The sequence below is a fragment of the Tetrao urogallus genome, assembly GCF_951394365.1.
Source record: "Tetrao urogallus genome assembly, chromosome: 4".
In the NCBI taxonomy this organism is placed as follows: Eukaryota; Metazoa; Chordata; class Aves; order Galliformes; family Phasianidae; genus Tetrao; species Tetrao urogallus.
This window is the reverse complement of record NC_136817.1, coordinates 69,865,304-69,889,946: the sequence shown is the minus strand read 5'-3', so window position 1 is coordinate 69,889,946 and position 24,643 is coordinate 69,865,304. Positions and strand designations below refer to the sequence as shown.

Sequence of the window (24,643 nt, the reverse complement as noted above, 5' to 3'; positions counted from 1 at the left end):
CTCATGAGGAACTCAATGCCTCTGAGGCTTCCACATCCCTGCCAAATACATTAGGAAGATGTCCAAACCCAAACACCCTTTGAGACAGAACCCAGAGGCATCAGGACCAGTTTTAGCCCAGGATCCACACAGGTGGGAGGACGTTACCTCCACTATCAGATCATCTTCCATTGAGAACAAGAGGCACCACCTAAGCAGGTGCAGCAGAACGATAACAGGACCGGCTGTGGCATCCCTCACTCTTCTCAGCCCTATGATTACCCCCAAACTTGTCCCATTTTTGGGACTGCTCTGAACTTCTGCATCCCTGCAGTTTTTCCCCAGCTGAAGAGGAAGGAGCTGATATTGCAGTCTTTAATCATTCGGAAGGAGCGGCGCCAAGGAGCGATGAGATGTGGTCTTGTTTATCTTGGCAGACAGTTCTGCCATATATTCACACCTCAGCTATAACAGATTAGTCCAACAAAACATCAGAAAGCACCCAAATACTGGAAAGTGATTTCACATCGTGCTGCTGACGTGTGTTTCAATAGCAGAAAGCTTGAGACTGAAAGCATGTCTTCACTTTTAGCATTTCATACACTTATTTGACCTTAGTTACACTGTTCCAAGAGGAGGAAGTGCGTTGCAGGGGTGGGTAACAGCACAAGTACCCAGTAACCTGCCTACAAACACAGCAGCCTTGAATCACAGCATCATTTCAGTCAGAAAAGACCTTCATGGTCATTGAGTCCAACCACATTCTGTGTATACAGCGATCTTGAAAGTCTTTTCCAACATCAGCAATGCTACAGAAGCACAGAATGGTTTGGGTTGGAAGGGACCTTTAAGATCACCTAGTTCCAACCCCCTGCTATAGGCAGGGACATCTCCCCATACACCAGGCTGCTCACAGCCCCATCCAGCCTGGACTTGAGTGCTTCCAGGGAGAGATGGGCGATTCTATACTCTGCCACATTCAATAGCTCTGCATGCTATGTTCACAGAGTTTTCTTGTGCAAAGGAGGCACAAGATCAGCCAAGGGATGCACAAAGCACACACACACACAAATCAGCCCCTCATATCTCCCACAGACACCACCCTATGGTATATTTTTTCCTGGAACCAGGCACTGCCCATACAGCGCAGGGCAGTTATTCAGACTCTCCCCAGCCCTATAAAGACTTCCAGGAAGGGTTTCTTCAAGGGATCACCACGAGCAGACAAAAACCAAGCAGTGGGAGCCAGCCTGGTCAGCAATTCTTGCACAGCATCGATTCTCATGGGTCAGCTTGCCTTTCAGAGTGAGATAGCTGGAGGCTCTCCTGTGATACATGGTGCAGACGCTGTTTCTCAGCTCCTCCCAGCTGTCTGGCCACAGGCTGAGAAATGCTTGAGTCTGACTCAGCACTCAGACACTGAGCTGTTTTCCTTTTAAGAGCTGTTCTCCTATTCCTTTGGGAGACAGCTGTGGGGCTGGGGATGTTTGCACAGTGCAGAAGACCGCTCGGTCCCAAGCAAAGACCTGTAAGAGAAGTGGCACCCAGACTGTCGGGGCCAGCCAAAGCAAGGCTATGGGGTCAGCAGCACTGCAGGAGCAATGTGAGAGCACGCTTTAAGTGATCTTTCAGGCCAGCATTCATCCAAATGCAGCACAAAGAGAACAAGTCCCATGCAAGATGTGCTGACAAGAGCTTAACGCACCAGACATGAAACAGCAACAGCAGGCCAGTGACTAGAAGCATCTCTGTTGCCAGCAAAACCGACTTTACCAGAGGTAGCAAACAGCAAAGATGGCCCACATGTGCAAAGGTCTCGCTCCAGATACAGGGAAATAAAGATTACTGGGAAGAGTCATGACAACATTTTGCTCTTGAACTCACGTGAAGCCCAAAGGGGCTTTAAGGCAGTGTGTCTGGGGAGAGAGACAGCTGCAGCAGGACCTAAAAAGCTGATTAAAATCAAAATGAAAGTCAAAAGCAGGGACTGAAAGCCTGGCAATGTGAAGCTGTACATCCCAGGCATGGGAGCAGTTTGATTTATTTCTGGGGATGTGGACATCAGCAGCACTCCCAGGGGCCTTTTTACCTTCCCTCAGCTCAGCAGCTTACGGAGCACATCAGAGCAGAGTTGAGAAGCAGACACACACACAGATCAAGGTAATTCAGAGCCACCGAAGGGACGCAGCCCTGCTGACAGCAGCCCAAAGCCATCAGCCAGCAGAGCTTTAAGTGGCACCGCCACCCTGTGTCACCGCAGCCGAACTGCACTGAGGCTCAGCTTCAAACAAGGTGTCATTGGCTTTTTAGCATGCAGGCAAGCCGAGCAAGGCCAGCTTGGTGAGCTGGAAGGCCTCGTGTTGAACTCTGCATGCAGGGAGCCCGCAGCCAAGGGCTTCATGCTTTTGTGTGAGCCAGACACTGTGGGTTTCCTAAGCCTCCAAGCCAGACACAAGAGCAAAGTTCCCTCAGACTACTGAAACCTGAAGAGCAGAGTTACCAAAACCCATTGGGAAACACAGCATCACCTCTGTGTTGAATGCCCTGTCCCTGGAGGTGTTTAAGGCCAGGTTGGATGGGCAGCCTGGTGTAGCATTAGATGTCAGCACGTACACTGCTGGTTTCAAAAGGAACAGAACTGGGCTGTGCTTCTCATAACGTGTAACTCTGTGCCCTGCTACTTCAAGTCACCAGGTTTGTCAGCACTTTCCATAGCTATGCAGCTCCACAGATTGGGGGGACAGAAGAGGTGCAAGCTTGCAATACTGCAGATTTGGGACGTTTGATTGAATAATCGGTGAACATCTTGTTAGAATTTTAATCAGGTATAAAACAGCCTCATCACCTTGCTTTTTGTAAGGAGTGCTTGCCTTGTGCTTACGTACATGGGTGAAGTTGTACATAACTCATTGCTAAGATCAGGTGATGACAACCATTCTGGAACTGGACCTGTAGAAAACAGCAGGATGTACTAAATGCTCAACTTACAAATTGCAAGTATCCCTTTATTTTTAAAATTTGCATGGAGGTTTTTTGCTTGGTCATTTGCTTTCTTTTGCTTACGATCCTTGTGGGATTTTCATCATATAAAGGAGTATTAATATGGAAAGAAAGATTATTTCCAAGGACTGACTGAAAACACCCATTTATATTTCTAATGCACTGAATATCAGTGTGATGTCACTGCTGTTTTTATCTGTCCTTATGCAGCTGCATTGTTGAGTATGTCAGAACTCACCCAGCTCTGGGAGAAATACTATTCTCAGTCATGCCAGGTAGTTTTTCCACACTGTGTTTTCAGATAGATTTCTTGTTCTCATATAGAAACGAATAGATAATGATTTAGCAGGTGGATCTTTCAGGCATGGTTAAAGTAAGGCTTTTGGGGGGGGCTGAGCTCTGTAAATGTGGAGGTTGGTGGCCCTACCTGTGGAGGGGGTTTGGAACTCGATGATCCTTGAGGTCCCTTCCAACTCAGGCCATTTTATGAATAAACTGAGGTCACTGTTGCACCAGATCTCAAGTCCACACAGATTTCAGACCCCTGCCAAGCACACAGATAACAGCCAGCCGTATCCGAGGTGGGTACAGAAAACCTGGTTTGGCACCAAGCACTGCAGCACCAGCAGGGTGGGCTTTGGGTGTTTGAGCCAGCATGGGGGATGCAGCACTTGGATGGACAGAGTACGGTCAGGCAGATGGATTTCATCTTTGCAGGTCTCTTCCAAAGCTATTCTAATTGCATCGCCTCCATGATTCTTTATTCCACCTCAGCAAAATTAAAGAACTGAAGTCAAAGGGACCTTTCAAGGCCAGCTGGTCCCACTCCCTGTGATGAATTGGGATACCCACAGCTCCACCCCCCAAATTAATGGCTGTTTACAAGGGTGATAGGACAAGGGGGAATGGTTTTAAAGTGAGACAGGGGAGGTTTAGGTTGGATATGAGGAGGAAGTTTTTCCCCCAGAGGTGGTGAGGCACTGGAACAGGTTGCCCAAGGAGGCTGTGGATGCCCCAGCCCTGCAGGCATTCAAGGCCAGGCTGGATGTGGCTCTGGGCAGTCTGGTCTGCTGGTTGGTGACCTGCACACAGCAGGGGGTTGGAACCAGATGAGCACTGTGGTCCTTTTCAACCCAGGCCATTCTAGGATTCTATGAAATTCAACAGCTTCCAGCCACCGGAGCAGCTTCAGCACAGAAGAACCCCAGTCATAACATGCTGTCCTGGTATTTATTTCCTAAAATGGAACTGCTATAATGAGCCCAAGCTGCTCACACTGCCTGCACAGGTAAAGGCACAAGTGTTCATATGCAAGGCTGAGCAGCACCAGGCAAGGACTGGGGAAACTACAGCCATCCCAGGCCACACACACACCCCTACCACAGCCCAAGAACCCATGCCCAAGTTGTTCAAAGGGTCTCATCCTTTCTTCTCGCCCTGTTTGCAGGAGCCCATTGCCAACAATTGTTCTCAGCAGCGGGGAAATTCCCTCGTGTGCTCCCAAAGGCAGTGGCTGCTCATGAGCTATCCAAACTCACCTCCCACCAGCCGTCCCCATCCGATGGCAGCTGTCACAACGGGGCTGAGTCATACTTACACCCTCCTCGTCCTCGTCCTCTCAGACATGGAGTCATTTCTCGATTCCAAACAACTGTGCTAATTACAATTAATTGCAGTGAAATGCAATTGGGCTTTTTCTTAACTGGCAACAAACCAGTTCAAGAGGCATGAAGACAGCTTAAACTGTAACCAAGGGGCTTGGGGAGAAGAGAAACCAAAGCAGCAGCGCTGGCTGATCTAAGATTGAAGATTTATGATTTAAGAACACAATTCTGCATCACTTTAATAGTGCAGTGGCAGTAGAATAGCACAGGGAAAATTAGGAAAATGAACATCTGCACACAGAAACTAAGAAAGACAGAATGGTGTGCCTATATATGTAACATCTACATAGAAGTAAGGGCCAAAAGAGGTCATTATTAAGGAGACCATTCTATCACAGAAAGAGAGAGAAGCAAAGGGAAGGTGACTTTTGTTGTACACGTCAGCCTTTGTGCAGATGCAGAGACCCATGTTTCAGCAGCTCAGCAATGCAGAACAATATTGGATCCTCTCCAGTATCCAAAAGTAAGAGATAACCAAAGCCATAGCCAGGCAAAATGCAGTACTACCCAAGGCAAACCTTACTGCTGACATACATCTTTCTGCATACAAAGGACAGGAAAAAGAAACAGTTTACCAAGGGACAAAAACAGTGATAATCCTACAGCACAGAGTCTCACTCCCCAGCCAAAAATCGCACTGTGCAAACAGAGCCAGTTGTTACTGCAAGGATTGCACACCTGAACAGCCTGATGGTGCTGCTGAGCAGCCCTGTGATAAGGGCTCTGTGCTCAGCAGTCCTTTGCTTGCAAGCCCAGCAAAGCAAACACGGCGACTCAAACGGAACAGCTGCACTTCAGGAAGATCCTGAACCTCTTCAATACGTGGAAGGGAAAGAGTTTTTATATTAGCAACAAGAGATATGTCCTCTTGAAGGACCTGCAGTGGGAGATTAGATCCTCCCGACGACTGGAAATGATGCAGAGGCTGCAAAATGATTCGGGACACCCACAGGCTGTACGCTGCCCACACACAGATGTGTCTCATGGGATTTGGCCACGCTCCCTTCAGCAGAAGGGCAGCTCCATGACTGCAGCCTCCACCACTCCTCCTCGTCTCAGCCGAGCAACAGTACTGCCGTTTGCCACTTGATGGCACCAAAGGAAATCCTAAGTTTTCATGGGCTGACAACAGATTCAGAAAAGGTGAAGGGCTGTTTCCTAGTCTGTAATATTCCTATCCAGTCTAAGGGAGAGCAGAAGGAGCCAGCAAGGAGTCCAAAGATCAACCATGGCAGGCTCCATGACCAGGAAAAGCAAGGCAGAGCCAGCCTTGAGCAGAAGGTGAGCACAGCACAGCACAGCACCAAGGAACTGGGTCACCTCGGCACAGGGGGGGGTCACCATCCTGGAGATGTTCCAGAACCATGGAGATGTGGCACTGAGGGTCAGTGGGCACGGTGGGATGGGTTGGACATCTTTGAGGTCACTTTCAATCTTAATGATAACGCGATCCGTAGAATCATAGAACACAGAATGGCCTGGGTTGAAAAGGAGCACAGTGCTCATCCAGTTCCAACCCCCTGCTGTGTGCAGGGTCACCAACCAGCAGACCAGGCTGCCCAGAGCCACATCCAGCCTGGCCTTGAATGCCTGCAGGGATGGGGCACCCACAGCCTCCTTGGGCAACCTGTTCCAGTGCCTCACCACCTCTGGGGGAAAAACTTCCTCCTAATATCCAACCTAAACCTCCCCTGCCTCAGTTTAAAACCATTCCCCTTGTCCTATCACCATCCACCCTCATAAACAGCCATTCCCCCTCCTGTTTATACGCACCATTCAAGTATGGAAGGCCACAATGAGGTCTCCCCAGAGCCTTCTCTTCTCCAAGCTGAACAAGCTCAGTTCCCTCAACCTTTCTCCATAGGAGAGGTGCTCCAGCCCTTCCCACAGGTTCCTCACTCAGCACACAAAAGTTGGACCAGGCTCTCCGATGGAGGGACCCACCTAAATATTCAGTCACTGCTTTCCCCAGAGCATCTGTGTGGTTGAAATGAACTGGCAAAAAAAGGGAAAATTGAAAAAAAATATATCTTTTTTTTTTAAAAAAAAAAGCACAGATCTGAGTTTGTTTTAAAAGCACATCACGTTTCAGAAAACATATCACAGAATCACAGAATGGCCAGGGTTGGAAGGGACCTCAAGGATCATGAAGCTCCAACTCCCTACCACAGGCAAGGCCACCAACTCCACATTTCATAGCAGCCCAGGCTGCCCAGGGCCCCAAACAACCTGGCCTTGAACACCTCCAGGGATGGACGGGGCATCACAGCCTCTCTGGGCAGCCTGTATCCATCTGGGATATGTTTCTACTTGTGCCATGTAGCTGAGAAACAGGCACTTGCTGGTTCTCTAAAAGGATTTAGTAAGAAGTGCCAGACTGAGAAACAGGCGTGAAGATTTTACCTCCAATTTATGTCTGCTGTTATTAGAGTAGACAGCTTGCTGTGCTACAGCTTAATGAAAAACCCATGCTGAAAGTTAAAACCCAAAATACAAAGCAAACTTGTTCTGTGTGATGGACAGAGAGACAGCCACAGCCATTCATCTTCAGTGTCACACATCAGCCAGAGAAACGAAGCTTCTCGTAGAAGCAAAAACAAGAAAACCATAGGGACAAATTAGCCTTACCACAAGGGAGAGTGCTTTGTGGACTCCTGCTCAGTGAGGGCAGGAAGGCTGTGCTCAAACAGCACGTGCTCATCTGGGAACTGGGGATACAGATCCCATTTGCTGTGCACTGGGACAGTGTTGGAACCCAGAACTACCAGGAGAGCTTCAGAGCCAGTCCAGTGTGCTGACACTGTTAATAGATAGAAAACACCACCCTGTGTACAGACAGGGGATGCTGATTTTCAATTGCAAGGTGCACAGAAAATAAGAGGAATGCAGAAGCAGCCAGACGTCCCCTGTGGTAAAATCACCCTCAGGGGTTGGATGATGACATAACTGGTTTGCAGGGATCTGCTTTGGGTTTCCCCTCAAGGGTAATGCTTGTAGCAGCATTCCTTTGCTGCTTGATGTTTGTGTGATGGAACTACTGATGCAGCAGATCTATACGGAAAATCAGAAGAGAAAGGACAAGTTGAGAGGGATTCAGAAATACTGATTGAAAGCTCAAGGAAGGAAGGTTTAGATTGGAATGGTGAGGTGCTGGAACAGCTGCCATGAGAGGCTGTGATGCCCTGTCCATCCCTGGAGGTGTTCAAGGCCAGGTTGGATGGGGCCCTAGGCTGGTATTAAATGTGGAGGTTGGTGGCCCTGCATGTGGCAGGAGGTTGGAGCTTCATCATCCTTGAGATCCCTTCCAAGCCTGGCCATTCTATGATTCTGTGAGAATCAATGCCAAGCAAATTCCCCCCCTGGAGCAAGGCACAGCTTTGCTAGCACTAAGAGCAATCTGCTTGTAATAAAGAATCAAGGGAGAAGATGAATTTTCCATCACAGCATCTTTTACAGTGACGCTCATCCCAACCCGAAGCCATACTCAAGCTCAAGCAAAGGTCACAGCCTTTATTGAGGAATATACGATCTGCATTGTGCAAAGGTCAGAGAAGATAAATTAATAGTTCCTTCAGCCTTTAAAAAAAAAAAAAAGAAAACAAAACCCTATCAACACTGCCAAGGAAAACAGAGTGCTGAGAAGGGAAGCTGAAGGCCGGCACACAGAATGCTGCAGCAGGCATCTGTCCATCAGCCTCCACGTTGAGATTGCCCTTCTTGAAGATGCAGCACAGCATTCCAGGTCAACAAACCATTCAGATTTAACATCCACCTCCCTCCTGCTGAGCTGCACCGACCCTCACACCTCTATGGAGGGAGAGGGCTCCACCACACAGGTGGCAGTGGTGTGAATTGGGTCTGAACTGAGCCTGGAGCTGCATAAAGCACCGCCACTCAGCATTCCTTAACAAGCTGTGGATGAATATTTGCACTCCTTACACCCAACACCCAAATCAACAAAACACTTGATGACTCTATAGATTGCCTGTGAAGACTGGAAAAGGCCTCCAAGATCAACGCCGACCCCAACACATCCCCCCATGGCAATAGATATCTAAAACAGTCATTTCAAAATGCAAGCAGCTCAGGTTGGGAAGGTTTTTGTTTTTTTAAATGCTTTCAGCAAAAATGAATCCTAACAGCCCCAGATGATGGCACCTCACGTATAAGGGTTCCTAGAGAGTTTTTAGGCTCCAGTACGGTGTGCTGCTCGACATACAGCAATCACTGCAGCTGAACAAAGCAACTCTCTGCAGCTATTTAGGACAGGAAGCAAAGGGTGCTGTGTCCAACTGATAGTGCAAAAGGAATTTTAAAAAGGCAACGTGTAACGTCTCAGGCCTAGGGCCAATTTGCTTCAAAGGATCCTAGTGTCCCCCAGTGGGAAAATTAAGAAGAAAAAGCAGACACGTAGAAAACAAAGAAGTGATGCACGGAGCTCTGACACTCATCCCTCACCCACAGCAGGAGGCAGCCGCAATGGGTCAGCTGTCAGTTCACTGACAGACTGAAATCATTACCATAGGCACGTAGGATGGCTTGGGTTGGAGGGGACCTCACAGCTCTCCCAGCCCCACTCCATGCAGCCCCCCAGCAGGCTGCTCAAGGCCCCATCCATGGCCTTGGGCACATCCAGAGATGGGGCATCTTCATGCTGGTGGAAACAAATGGGTCCAGAGGAGGGCCACAAAGATGAGCAGAGGGCTGGAGCACCTCCCGTATGAAGATGGGCTGAGGGAGCTGGGCTTGTTCAGCCTGGAGAGAGCTCTGGAGAGACCTCATTGCAGCCTTCCAGTACCTAAGTGAAGCTTATAAATAGGAGGGGAACCAATGTTTTACATGGTTTAACAATGACAAGGCGAGCAGGAATGGCTTTAAAATAGAAGAGGGGAGATTTAGATTAGAAGTGAAGAGGAAACTCTTCACTCTGAGGTGAGGCCCTGGCACTGCTGTCTGGTGAGCTGTGCTGCCCTATGCCTGGAGGGACTTTAAGGCCCCTTCCAACCTTACCGTTCTGTGACTCCCTTTACACTTTTGCCTTGTCAAAATACGTGTGTCATTCAGCAGCCATTTAGAGTCCTTCCTTAAGAGGAAAAAATAAAGTCCTGACTTTTCCTGTTTGGGAAGCGGGCAGGAGGAGAAACATAGTAGTGCACTGCTTCAAGTTAAAACAAATAACAAAAAAAAAACAACCCCATCAACACAGAGCAGGATGTGTAAAAATAGGGCTGCTGATTAGATGAGGACAATTGAGTGTTTATGAGTTCCACCTCCCCTGCTCAGACAGGGCTTGTCCCTCTCACGCCGTGCAGCCGGCTGGCCTTCACCCAGCTCCTGCCCATACAGAAGGCTGTGGTTCCCAGCTGACATCCCACCCGAGCAGCATGTAGACCAAAACAAGCCCTGCACAGCTGCTATGGGTGCTAAGGGACAGCCGCTGCTGCAGCAATGCCTTACCTGCCCTATGAGGCACATAGCCTGATTTTGGGAGCTCTCCATTTTGTTCATCTCCAAGCTTCCATCAGCTCCCACATCACCTCTCACCTCCTGCATCCCATTCAGGAGAACAACAAAAATCCCCCAAAGTGCCAACCTCTTGCACATAAAGGAGACGCAGGTGACTGGGGCTGTGCATGGAGCTGACCTCGTGCTCCCTGCCCACCTCTGGGGACTGGTTACTTTCAGCTGGCTCAGATGGGGAAGCGTATGGCTGAGCAATCAACCCTGCATGGCTTCAAGCGTGAGCTGCTCTAAAAATACGATCCACATTAAGGAGACTCAAAAAAAAGCACGCCAAGAGCTCATTAAAGAGCAGAGGACAGTCTGTCAAAGTGAAAAACCAGCCCTCCTGCTTGTGTTTCAGGATGGAGTAGAAGGGTTTCCACTAAGGGCCTCAAGCACACAGGTTGAAGAATCCAATCACATAAAGAGGTAAATAAGATTTTCTAGCAGAAAGAGGCCACAGTACCTGAATGGAACAGTCATGCTCGCATCCAAATCCTCTGAACTAAGAGGAAACAATCTACCAGGAACCGGGAAATACTTGGAATTTTTTGCTATTTTAAGGATACAAATTGTCCCAAAAATAAACACAAAAAATAAACCAAGAAAAACCCATTTGTCCTCACATTCATTAAACCATTCCATTACTAGCCTCTAACTTCCACACTAGTGACATCTAGCCAACTGGTTGACAAGACAACCATTGCCAAACAGCTTTTGCATTCTGCAGTGTATGAGTCAGTGGACCTAATCTTGTGTATGGATTGCTGACAGATGCTGGAAAGGGGAGGACGAGTGCCTCGGAGAGCACCATGCTCCCAAGTCACTTCCCATGTGCCAATAATTGACTGCCCAGCCATGGCCAACGCCTCCAGTCAACCACCCAGGCCATGGCCAACGCCTCCAGTCAACCACCCAGGCCATGGCCAACGCCTCCAGTCAACCACCCAGCCATGGCCAACACCACCAATCAACCACCCAACTGTGGCCAACACCACCAATCAACCACCCAACTGTGGCCAACACCACCAATCAACCACCCAACTATGCCAGCACCACCAGTCAACCACCCAGCCATGGCCAACACCACCAATCAACCACCCAGCCATGGCCAACACCACCAATCAACCACCCAACTATGCCAGCACCACCAGTCAACCACCCAGCCATGGCCAACACCACCAGTCAACCACCCAGCCATGGCCAACACCACCAATCAACCACCCAGCCATGGCCAACACCACCAATCAACCACCCAGCCATGGCCAACACCACCAATCAACCACCCAGCCATGGCCAACACCACCAATCAACCACCCAGCCATGGCCAACACCACCAATCAACCACCCAACCATGGCCAACACCACCAATCAACCACCCAGCCATGGCCAACACCACCAATCAACCCAGGCCATGCCCAATGTGCAGAGCAGTTCCAACTCCACACATTCTTCTCTGTCTCCCGACAGACGGCAGGCAAGCGGACAACACGTCTTGTATGTTACAACCTACAAATCTCGCACAGAAAACATTCCAAAATGCAATTAGCCTGAAACCAGCAGATTTTCATTCTGCTTCTCTGCCAACGTGAAGTCATTTTTACCGCACTGCTGATGGAGGTGGCAGGTTTTTCATGGCATTCTTCAGCGTTGGCAAGGGAATCTGTTTGTGATATCCCTCCCCACCAAGAGAGTTTCTTTCAAAGACCCTGGCTATTCACACTGATTAATTCCCCCTGTGTACACCTAGTAAAACCCAGTCCACAACACCAATACAGCTGTGGGACTGGCTGCAAACATCCCACTGACGCAGGTCTTTTGCAAGTAAGGATGAGGAGTGAAAAAAAGAAATGAAAGAATGAAATAAATGCTTTGTATTTCTTGTAATACAAACGTGTTTTAGTGAATAAAATCATCCCTGGGCAACAGTTCAGTCAACCAAAAATAGGACAGATGTGTTTGTCCGCAAGTCGCCATCACGAAGCAGCTCACATTTCTCTCGCATGACAGAAGTTCTCACATGCTTCTTGCATTTTCAGCCCAGCAGATGAGCAGATCCCAAAGGCAGGCATTCATCATGGAGATAGCAGGAATTCCAGCGGGAGAGGGACAGCCTCAGCCACTCACATATCTTAGATAAGGAAGGAGAATCAGCCTTTTCAAAGCCCTAAATTGATACGGAGGATTGAGGGAAAATATCTTTACATGCAGTGGTTGAATATATATTAAGATATATTGCATTCTTCATGTATTTGGCACATTTGTCCAAGAAATAATGTGAACATCATTGTTATCTGCTTTGCTTGCACATATAAGAGTGCTAGATCACTCAGCAGCTGGATGCCCTATGGAAAGAGATGGTCCCCCAGGAGGACATGTCACCAAGACAGACTGTCTTTTCACATGGGCAGATATTAATGGGACAAGGAGGAATGGCTTTTAATTCAAAGAGGGGAGATTCAGGTTAGATATTAGGAGGGAATGCTTTACTTGGAGCACAGTGAGGCCCAGGCACTGCTGCTCAGAGCTGCAGATTCCCCATCCCTGGAGGTGCCCAAGGCCATGGATGGGGCCCTGGGCAGCCTGAGCTGCACTTCCTGCCTTTATTTCCAGCTTCCATTTGTATCTCTGTCCTTGCCCCTGCTTCCAACCTTTGCATTCCAGTTTTACCCACAAGTGTAATTAAACACCGTTGTGTTATTATTACCTCTTAAAGGTTAAAGACAGAGTGCAGCCAGGTAGCTTAACAGGCACTAACGCAGCCACGTCCCACATATTTTGCTCTTGTAATCCAATTATCCCTTACCGTCATTATTTATAGTTTGCAATAAAAACGAAAGCACATCCTAACTAGCTCAATGAAGATTAATTAACCTCACACCCTAACTGAGCATCCTGCACGCCAGGTTTCAAGTGAACCTCTGCCAGACTCAGCTCTGCCCATCGGCACTAAAAATGCTCCGGAAAAAATAATCCCAATAATTCTCTCCAGCTGCATGAGCAAAACACTGGAGAGGACGTGGATCCCTTCAGGAAGGGCAGTGTGAAGAACTGAGTCTGAAGGCCAAATTCAGCCAGGCACCACATCCCAGCTACAGGCTATTTCATGGTGCCTGGGCTCTCAATAATGAGTGGCATTTAACCTTGCCTCTGAGCCCCCAAAAACAGCTATGCTCCTTTACTTCCAGCTTCCTTTGCAGGGATTTCTATTACTCAGAAGAATCTGAGAGGAATTTGATTACATCACACTTCCCAGGAGAGAAGGCTTTGTTATTTGCTTCAGATTTTTACATCTTTAGTTTAAAATAATAAAATCAAGCAAGAGGACAAACAATGACGAAGCGCAGACAAATCAAGGATGATGAAAGGACTGCGTTTTTCCTCCCCCCTGCTACTCACTGCAAAAGAATTCACCTTCCACTCAGATGTACAGCACTATCTGTAGCTTTCAGCAAAGCTCAACCCCTCTGGTGTGTTTCATGGAAGGCTGGGGATGTGTCATCTACCAGGTTCCCTTCCAGTGCCTATTTTGGACTTCTCTCCAATGCAAAATCCACGCAGGCCTCCCCGGCACGCAGCACTTCATGGCGTGCTACCAACACGGGATGTTCCTTTTGAGCTGCTGCTTCTGGAGCAAACGAGCAGGACCAACACATTACAGAGCAAACAGGAGCAGCTTCTGGAGTCTGTGGGGTTGGGTTTGAGTTGTTCTTTTGTTTACTTGCTTTTTTTATTTTTTTGCAGATGTGGAAGAAACATCAACTATCAGTACTGCAGGGACCACAGGATAAACCCATACCTGAAACAAAGCCCACAAATACCAGAGACACTGGAAAACTCTGAATATTGGAGTCCTGAATGTAAACATGCTTTTCCACTTCAGGTCAAGGCAGCACATACTTCCTGGCTCAGCTGCAACTCTTCCAACTTGCTGGAAATCCAAAGGAGGGCAACGAGTAGCAGCGGTCAGGCTGTGCTGTTAGCCTGGTGGAGCACTGAGATAGCTACCCCTGCACAAGGTTGGCTTTGTTTTTCTTTAAGAAGTCTTCTCCAGCCCTGCATGGAAGGGCAGAAAGCTCAGACCGAATGTTTTCCAGCACATAAACGTAAAGAAAGTCCAATAGCACCAAACAAGACGCAAGCCAGAAGCAGCAGGGTTTTAACTTGAGCCTGAGTTGTGACTCCAAACTGTGAAGTTTCTCATATATTTGTGAACCTTGTAGGAAAGCAATCACGATAGCAGCAGGCAGTGTTACTCAGAACAGGTGGCAGGTGATAGGTGAGCTGCCTGACCAGTGGTTATGTGAGCACAGAGCACCAACATGCTGGCACCACGCCGGCGCTCCTGTGATCGCTGCTCTGAAGCAGCTGCTGACAACATCACAGCTGTACAGCAGCAGGAGATAGTGCTGGTTTGCTTGCTGGCTGCACAGCTTTCTGCACCTCAGTACAGCTCTAGAAGAAATCAAGAAGGTCAGTGTTCTCTGCTACTGGATGTGCAGCACCACGAATTCCCAGGTGAGGCGTTCCATTCCACACAAGCAGTCAAACAAGTCTGATCTGTGCAAGGTTATTCTGCAGCAGGATCTATCTGCTCTGTTCCTACTTACTGACCTTCATGCTGCCCCACAAAACACACAAGCTCACTGAAGAGTCCTCATGTTACCAATCAGATGCCATGGACTCTCTGAGAATTCAGGGCGAGGAGATCTCTGCCTTCCTTTTGCAATGTTGGCAAGCTTGCAGGCTTGCTAACTACAAGCTTACGCATCGTTACCAAAGAGGCTCATTTCTGAGCTGAGAACACAGGTGAATTCATGAGGAACTAAAGCCATCAGCCTGTCCCACCGATACCCCACAACCTTCCCCACATCTCCACTCCTGGCCAAATCCTTCTTACTTGCACACCACAGCTCTGCAGGGCTGTCCTGCATGGAGTTCAGGCTCTGCTTAACTCCTCATGACCTCACACACCACCCTGCTCCACTCCACCACGCTAGCAGCTTCAAAAGCAAGCAGATTACATTGGCTGTCAGGAAAAAGGCTGAGAATGATGCAGATATATTTAACAGGAAGGGCATAGTTTCTCTAAGAAGCTACAATTTGAGTCATAAAGTCATCACAGAGTCTAGAACAGTTGGGTTGGAAGGGACCTTAGAGCCCTCCCAGCCCCCCCTGCTATGGGCTGGGTGCCCCCCACCTTCCATCCATGACCTTGGGCACCTGCACTGCTCTGGGCATCATTTGGTGTCTGCTGCTCTCCTAATCAGAAAGAGGACAAAAGGATTGGTGAGCTGGTTCAGTTGATCTTTACTCTTAGTTCCTGACAACACAGAAGAAAAGCTAGCTTAAGAAAGGCAATATTTGGAAAATATTCCATTAATGGGTGCCATTTTCCAGAGTGTTATACCTAGCAGTAAGGGAGCTCAAGTCCAAGAAATCTCTGCTTCATATTTAGCCCTTCCTCAAATCCTCTGCACAGAAGCTGGGGTCACCAAAGCCCTCACTTAGGCAGTGCATAGGAACAATCTGCATCCCAAAGCACTGCTTGAAATGAAGTGTAAAAGACAAAGTTTGCAGCCCAGCTCAATTTTGGTATCACTGGCTGGGACCAGGTGTGCTCACCTCACCCATCTTGCCACTCCTGTCAGCACTGCTCAAGAATGGGACTCTGAGACATCAGCCTGAAAGTGAAGTCAGCAGCTTCATCCATCAGCTAAAATGCTCCAAGAGCCGCCCTCCCTTCCCTTCCAGCCCCTCGCCTTACACTGAAGCTCCTCATGACTCAGCAGAGAGGGGAAAAACGCTCCAGACATTCATCTTTGCATTCATCCTTTCCCTTTCTGCTCCTGATGCTCAGCCCCTCTGTCTCTAAGCAATGCCTGAACAAATGCAAAGCAGCGCGTGTTGGCCTCAGCAAACAGCCAGCCCTCAGGTCTCAGCAAACAGGCAGCCTTTGAGCCAACCTACCAGGAGAGCTAATGATCCACACACTGATTTTCCAAATCAAAACCAGTTTGGAAGCACAGAACTGAAATCCCAGCAGACAGACACACAGCACATCCTCAGTGCTGAAAGACAAACGGCACTCGGAAACAAGCTGGCACTCACAGGGGAACAATTCCTCACCATGACCTAAAGCTGCATCAGAAATCTTATCAAAGGATGTTATTCCCACGGCACACCCATAGGAAGCCAAGCAGACTGGTTGCCTATTTTTGACTTTTCAAGGAGCGCACGCTGGAGGTGAAACAGCTCAGTGAGAGCTGCAGCCTCAACCCCAGAGCTGGGCTCCTGCATCCTACATCCAACCAGAGGTGAACAAACCAACCCCAAACAGACAGCTGACAGATTTTACAGAATCACTGAATTATTCAGATTGGAAAAGAGCTCTGAGATCCCTAACCCAACCCATCCCACCGTGCCCACTGACCACGTCCCCCAGTGCCACATCCCCATAATTCTGAAACACCTCCAGGGATGGTGACCACACCACTCCCTGTGCAGCCATGCCAGTGCCTGACTGCTCTTTTGGGGAAGGAATGTCTCTTAACATCCAACCCGATCTGCTGTTACATCAAACTAAGCTCCTCTATGCAAGAAGGAGGAGAACCGTTATTACCACAAAGAAAAGCAGTGTGCTTCTTCATTTCTTCCCTTCCGAAACATGAAACTGAAAAGCATCAGCTACAAGTATTAAATGCGTGTGGGTGGCAATGAAACTGCTTGAAAAGCACATTTACCACTCCAAACCAGCAGCATCGTAACGCTGAAGAAAGGCAGGATTGAATGCTTGCTGCATGCATGCATGGGTCCATAGAGCCTGTGCCACGGAGTGAGGTGACAGCAGGAGATGCTCTAAGCAGTGCAGCAGCGACCTTGGCTGAGCTGTGTGACATGCAACTAAACTGCAGAACTCATCACTTTAAGATGTTGACACATTAGAGAGTTGGTGGGCTAAGAAGTTGAGGGGGAAATCTGTGGGAGATCCATTGGAAGCTCCTGAGCAGAGCAGTGCTGGTACAACCGTACCGTACCAATAAAATACAAAAAGAGCTTTTTATCCATCTTTTCAGCAGCCTGTTCTATATCTGAAGACAAATTGTGTACCCGACTTGTTTTCTCTGGATTAAGCAAGCCCAGTTAGTGCAGCTTTTCCCAAAGACTGTTTGCTATCCTTTGGGAAAAGGAATTGCAAAGTAAGCACCGCAAGGCTTCCTCAGCCATGGAATAAACAGCTGTTCTGTTAAAAACAAAGACAAAATATCCTTAAGATACCCTTAACGCAGCAGATAGAAAGGACTCATAAAATGTGAGATAATAATTAAGTAAATTAAGCATACCTGCAGGCGATGCCACACACGTTAAGGCAGCCAGGTCCGTCTCCTGCTGGACTATCACTGCTGGTGCTGAATTACTTCACGAGAACTGTTGCTGCTATTTTCTCTCCACAGCATCAGCCTGACCAGAAGGGAATGCTAATACAATTCCAACGGCATTGCAATGAACTGTCTTGTAAAAGACACTTAATTATGTGCATATGAACACAGGCGCAGACTCGCTTTCAGGAGATTGCAGTTTCCCCGTCTGGGTGGCAGAAGAATGGGCTGAAAGATGCTTCAAAAGATCCTGCGAGGCTTTTATTAGCAGACAATTTACAGTTGTTATAAGCAGCTTCCTGAGCGAGCTCTGTGGGCAGCACTTACTGGCTAGCTGCTCTGCGTTGCCCCTTTGCTGGAGGCTGCAGTTCCACGCTGCTACACACAGACCCCAGGCATGGGACCTGCAGAGCCCAGGCAAAGTCAAGCAGGGAATGCCAACAACACCACTGCAAAGTTTGTAACTCTGCATATATCAGAGTTCAGGAGATTCTGTTCACGTGCTCCTCAGTTCTTTACCTGGGACCTTGGCAAGGTGTTTCATAGTCTGAGAAGATGCACACCATCCCAAATCTGCTGCACGGTCTCCTCACCCTGGGAGGGCTCAGCCGAAGGGCAGAGCAAGCACAGCCGCCCACTGCTCGGAAGGGCGATCCCAAGAGCGACCAGGAGGCACCGTACCATCCTCACGCCTCCCCTCCGAAACACTAATAGGAAAGCTTTAAGCCAGATGCCTGTTCTTACCCTCCCTTCACATCTGTAAAGCAGACCATTATCCTCATCTCACCCACTGCAGCAGAGATTAGGAGCAGCTTGGTTCTCCTTCATTCTTCGCATCCAACCCAGATTGGCACATGGCCACACGATGCCACGCATCCATTTGACCCTCCGGAGCACAGCTGGGCTCCCCAGCCAAGCGAGGGGTCTGCTGGGCACTGGGGAGCTCAAAGGGGCTAACGAGAGCCCCAAGAGCCTGGCCTTGCCCAAAAGAGGAAAGTCCCAAAGTTCTGCACCAGAATGTGGACTTGTAGACGCAGGGCTGGGATAGTTTCAGTTCACATTGATGCAGGACCTACTCTGATGTATCTGTACAAGAGGAAGCCAGGTGAAGCTCTTTCCATTAAGGAGAAGGTTAATCAGAAAACCCAGAGTCCTATAGAATTGCAGCTGAGGTTCCATTGCTTAAATGGAACCTTGGCACATGGTTACAGCAAGGGATGAACACAGCACATGGCCAGGACGACGAAAGGGTCAGGCAGGTGGTTACAGGTCACCTGGGACACAGCTAATCTCTGACAACTCATGGAAAGTTAATAAAGGATTTGGAGAACAGAGCCTAATTACTGTCCTACTTTAATCTCAGTCAAGAGCTGCTTAGTAGAAACTATCCCCTATCAAGTGTGCTCAATTCCATTCCTGGGTTGAACAACTTTGTAATTGCTCTGAACAAGCACAATTAGCACAGATCTAAGACAGCTGTATTTTTCATTGGAGTTTCAAAGCTCACGCTGAACAACTGATTGCTGTTTGAGACCTGATGTCCATCAGCTTTCTAAAGGGGTTCAGGTCAGCACTAATCCTATCGTAACCAATAAAACCTCAATGGGAAGGGAAAAGCTCAAGATGCGGAATGGAAAAGAGGAAGAAGTTACGTGAAAACACCAGCAGGTATTTTAACCACGAGAAGACAAAGAATCATAGAATCAACCATAGAATGGCTTGGGTTGGATGGGACCTCAAGGATCACGAAGCTCCAACCCCCTGCCACATGCAGGGCCACCAACCTCCACATTTAATACCAGCCCAGGCTGCCCAGGGCCCCAAACACCTCCAAGGACAGAACATCCACAACCTCTCTGGGCAGCCTGTTCCAGCACCTCCCCACTTTCATAATAAAGAGAGTAGACATCTGCTGTTAAAGGACACTGCAGAACAACAGGGGAAAGGACAGCAAAATACCTGCAGGTTGAAACAGATTTTAGATGATTAGCAATGCATGAGATAGCAGGGGCTCATCTGCAGATGACAGCTGAGGGCAGGGAAAGTGAGCGGCACTGCACTGCCCGCATACACAGCTGTCAGATGGAATAACCTCGGCGCTTCTCCTGCCTTTCTTCTGCACCAGCTGCAGCCATTAATGCATAATTGAGGAGTACAGGAAACACAAGGCTGAAGATGGAGTGTTTTATACCAAGAGCTATGGGGAAGAGGGAGAAATCTGACAAACTTTGATTAGAAGCTGCAGTGGGATCCCAGCAGAGAGAGCAGGCTGCAATCATCCCATCACATGTCTATGAGAGAGACCTGGATGGCATCCGTACCACGAGCAGGAGACAGCCACAGCTCATCACACAGCCACGCTGTTGCGACGCTCCCTCTCATGCCCCTGTTTTATATTTAGAAGGGAATTTCTCCCCTGCCAGCCCCTCAGAGGGGCTTTGTCCCACATGTGCGCAGCGCCCAGCACAAGAATCACAGAAAGAAAAGCAGACAAATGGGCCTGGAAGGAACTTCAAGCAGGCATCTCGTCCTTCCCCTGCCCCAGGGCACCAATTACTACACTTGCTCTTTTTCTAGCTCAAAACTCTCCCTGGTGGGTGGGACACCAACCCACCCAGCCAGATGAATTGGTTGGACCTTCACTTTAACATCTTAACCCCTCAGTCACCCCCGATAACACAGACCAGGCACCAAACACCACATCAGCACAACTCAGAGCAGCCATAACACCTACTTCTGTGTGAGGAACTGATAACAGTGCAGCGCTGTGATGTTAACACGTCGGCACCGAGACCCAGCACTGCCTATTACTGAGCTCTGCTTCAGGACTGCTGTTCCTGGAAGGGAAGCCAGCCTGGCTCCTTGAAGACACACTTCTTCCATGATGCCCACAGCAGTGAGTCACCTTTTCTGAGAGTTTTCATCATCTGCTTTTCCGGGCTCTGCAGCACATCGTGTTTACCCTGAGCCAATCCAATTTAAGCTCTAAAGATCCTTGCAGCAGGTATTGCTTACGCTTGGATCGTTAACGAGCCTCCTAATGAAGCACCGCTGTGCTTCAGCAACTGATGCAGCAAAGCACAAACCTCCCTTTGCCTCTGATGCTCACAAGTTTTCCTACAGACAGACACATCCAGCCTTAATATTAAGGAACGAGTTTAACTACGCTTCCTTCCATGAAACAGAATGGAAAGAACCACCCACGTTCCCAGCAGTGGCAGTTCCCATACATTCTAACCAGTTGGTTCAGTTTTGAGGAGGAACCCAACTCTCATCGTGTCCTATCAACAGCATCACCCATTCACCCTTTAAGGAGAACTTCTGGAAGAAAAGTGCCATGTCCTAAAAACAAAACCAACCAGATAAACGGGCAACCCTACAGCAAGGCCAGGTCCAGAGGAGGGCCACTAAGATGATCAGAGGGCTGGAGCACCTCTCCTATGAAGAAAGGTTGAGGGAACTGGGCTTGTTTAGCTTGGAGAAGAGAAGGCTCTGGGGAGACCTCATTGTGGCCTTCTAATACTTAACACTAATACTTAAAGGGAAAGTATAAACAGGAGGGGGAACGGCTGTCTATGAGGATAGTTAGTGATAGGACAAGGGGAAATGGCTTCAAACTGAGACAGGGGAGTCTTAGGTTGGATATGAGGAGGAAGTTTTTCACACAGAGGGTGGTGAGGCACTGGAACAGGTTGCCCAAGGAGGCTGTGGATGCCCCATCCCTGCAGGCATTCAAGGCCAGGCTGGATGTGGCTCTGGGCAGCCTGGTCTGGTCCCTGCACATAGCAGGGGTATTGAAACTAGATGATCATTGTGGTCCTTTTCAACCCAGGCCATTCTAGGATTCTATGATCCTACTTCTCTGCACATGCAAAGCTTTGCTTTGTTGGGTTTCTGTCCACAGTATCACCCCACAGCTGAAACCCATTCATTTTTAAACAGCCACCTGAGTCATTTAAAAGAGTGATTTTGGAAAACTCCCAATACAGGAAAGGAATTAAGGCCTACTGTAGAGGGGGTGGGAACAGGAGGGTGAGCTCTGACTGTACCCAATACCCCCACCTGGCACTGATTTCAAGTTCTGCAGCTCCTGATGCAGAAGAACCAAGAGATGAAGGTGGGCTACGAGCATCCTCTCCCTGTGTGCATCATTCACCTCCCAGAGGGCACACACATGCTCATGCCCAGTTACAAGCAATGCATCTTGGTGTTCAGATGAAGTTGGGGAACTTCTCTCTTACTGTGGTTTGAGTTGGAGGGGACCCTTCAAGGCCATCTGGTCCCACTGCCTGCAATGTACAGGGACACCCATCAGGTGCTGAGAGCTCCTCCAGCCTGACCTGAGGGTCTCCATGAATCACAGAATTGCAAGATTGGAAATGACCTGCAAGATCATCCATTCCAACTGTCCTCCCATCACCACTGCTACCTCAAGCACTAAACCAGATCTCATAGCTCCTCATCCAGGCGCCTCTTGAACACTGCCAGGGACGGCGACTCCACCACCTCCCTGGGCAGCCATTGCAGTGCCTGACCACTCTCTGAGAGAAACAGTTCTTCCTTATGTCTAACCTAAACCTCCTCTGGTACAACTTGCAGCCATTTCCTTGGGTCCTGTTTGTTGCCTGGGAGAAGAAGCCAACATGGATGGGACACCAGCACCTCTCTGGGCAAGTAGCTTTAGTGTAAAACATTTTTTCCTTATATCCAGTCTAGACCTCCTCTCTTTGAGTTGGAAACCATTTCCCCTTGCCGTACTATAGCAGACCCTGCTGAGGAGCCTGTCCCCTTTCAGCAGGGGGAAGGAGGCAGGAGATGTTCTGTTTGCTGAATCAATTGCATGGCTTCCATACGGATGGCAATGCTACCAGCACGCTGCCTACCTAGCAAGAGCTTAGAAGTGCATAATTCACCTAATACATCAGATTCAGAGAGACAGAAAGAGGCGATCTCAGCAAACTCAGGTCGGGCAGCCAGCTCACCATCTTCCTGAACAAGAACACAATGGGAAACACGGCTACAAAACCCCTAAAGGGCATCAGAAGGAAACACCTCTGGTGATGGGAGAGCGTGACGGCAGATAGGGCAGCGTCCACCCGCGCTGCTGACCGCAGATAACCCAGCAGGTAGCACAGACAAAACCACGGGCTGTGCAGCTGGGAGGAAGAGCTGTTTCAGAACAAAAGGGCCATCGACCAAACGGCGGTGGCATCACCTCCAAACACGGGCAGGACGATGAGAGCAGCCACATCGGGCGGGGCTGCGAGAGGGGCAGCTTCCTCAGGAGCTCCTCTCCGCTAAGAAAACACAAACCGGCCCTTCACGAACCCCTCGGAACAAGAGGAGCGTTGGCAAAAGGAACACGGAGGCTCGGAGCCGCCCGGCCCGGCACCACCTGCAGCCCCGCCCCGCCCGCGCCGTACCTGAGCGTGGGGCCGATGCAGGCCGTGTCGGTGCTTTCGATCTCCCGCAGGATCCTCTCGTGCTCCGCCGCCGTCTCTAAGCTCTCCAGCTCCGCCATCTTCACACGGTGGGGGTGGGAGGGGGGTGAAAGGGTGGGGGGGAGTTGTTCCGGCGGGGCACCCAGCAGCGCCGTGCCGCCCGGCGGACCCCACCTACCTGCCGGCCCGCCCAGCGCCGCTCGGCCCGGCCCGGCCCGGCCGCGGGGCACGCCGGGAAACGTAGTGCGGGAACGCGCTGAGGCGGGAGGAGCCGTGAGGGAAGGAGGAACGGGGCGGGGCCTGAACGGCGGCAAAGCGGGGCTGCGTCATAGCAGCACCTCGCAGTGCGTCACCACGGCAGTGACGTCATAACGTGTCCCCATGGCAGTGACCTCACAATGTGTCCCCATTGCAGAGACCTTGTAATGTGTCCCCATGAAGGGACACAGCTCCGTGGTGGCCTCGACCTCACAATGTGTCCCAATGAGGGGGGCACGGACACATGGCCATGACCCCGTAACATGTCCCCATGGCGGCAATCTCATACCATGTCCCCAAGAAGGGGCACAGCCCCAAAGCAGTGACCTCACAATGCGTCCCCATGAAGGGGCACAGCCCCATAGAAGTGTCATCATAATGTGTCCCCATGGCATTGACCTCACAATGTGTCCCCATGGCAGTGACCTCCTACCATGTCCCCATGAAGGGGCACAGCCCCAAAGCAGTGACCTCACACTGTGTCCCTCTGAGGGGACACAGCCCCATGGCAGTGATCTCAGAACGTATTCCCATAGCAGTGACCTTCATAGTTTGTCCCCATGAGGAAACACAGCCCCATAGCAGTGTCATCATAACGTGTTCCCATGGTGGCAACCTCAGAATGTGTCCCCATTGCAGAGACCTTATAATGTGTCCCCATGAAGGGACACAGCTCCGTGGCATCAACCTCACAATGTGTCCCCACAGCAGTGGCCTCATAACATGTCCCCATGGCAGAGATCTCTTAACATGACCCCATAAGCAGGCAGATCCCCATGGCAATGACCACATAATACATCCCCATGGCAGTGACCTCACAATGTTTTCCCACGAAGGGACACAGCCCCAAGGCAGTGACATCATAACATGACCCCATGGAAGTGGCCTCATAATGTGTCCCCATGGCAGTGACCTCACAATGTGTCCCAATGAGGGGCACAGACACATGGCAACGACCCCATAACATGTCCCCATGGCAGTGATCTCATAACATGTCCCCAAGAAGGGACACAGCCCCAAAGCAGTGACCTCACAACGCGTCCCCATGGCAGTAACCTCACAATGTATCCCCATGAAGGGACATAGCCCCATAGATGTACATCATAATGTGTCCCCATGGCATTGACCTCACAATGTGTCCCCATGAAGGGACACAGCCCCATAGACGTTCATCATAATGTGTCCCCATGGCAGTGACCTCAGAATGTGTCCCCATAGCAGTGACCTCCTACCATGTCCCCATCAAAGGGCACAGCCCCAAAGCAGTGACCTCACAATGTGTCCCTGTGAGGGGACACAGCCCCATGGCAGTGATCTCAGAACGTTTTTCCATGGCAGTGACCTTCATAGTTTGTCCTCATGAGGAGATACAGCTCCATAGAGGCGTCATCATAACGTGTCCCCATGGCATTGACCTCAC

The 24,643-nt window shown here is 49.6% G+C and overlaps 1 protein-coding gene across 1 annotated transcript in view; it reads right to left on the bottom strand.

The window, feature by feature from the left end:
* The window catches only part of EXOC6B (exocyst complex component 6B), a gene marked incomplete at both ends in the record, with an annotated part of 241,370 nt that extends 218,325 nt beyond the window's left edge, over positions 1-23,045 (bottom strand). The window contains 1 exon segment of the mRNA XM_079534332.1: positions 22,948-23,045. Coding sequence (XP_079390458.1) covers positions 22,948-23,045 — 98 coding nt within the window.
* Between the last annotated feature and the right edge of the window lie 1,598 nt (positions 23,046-24,643).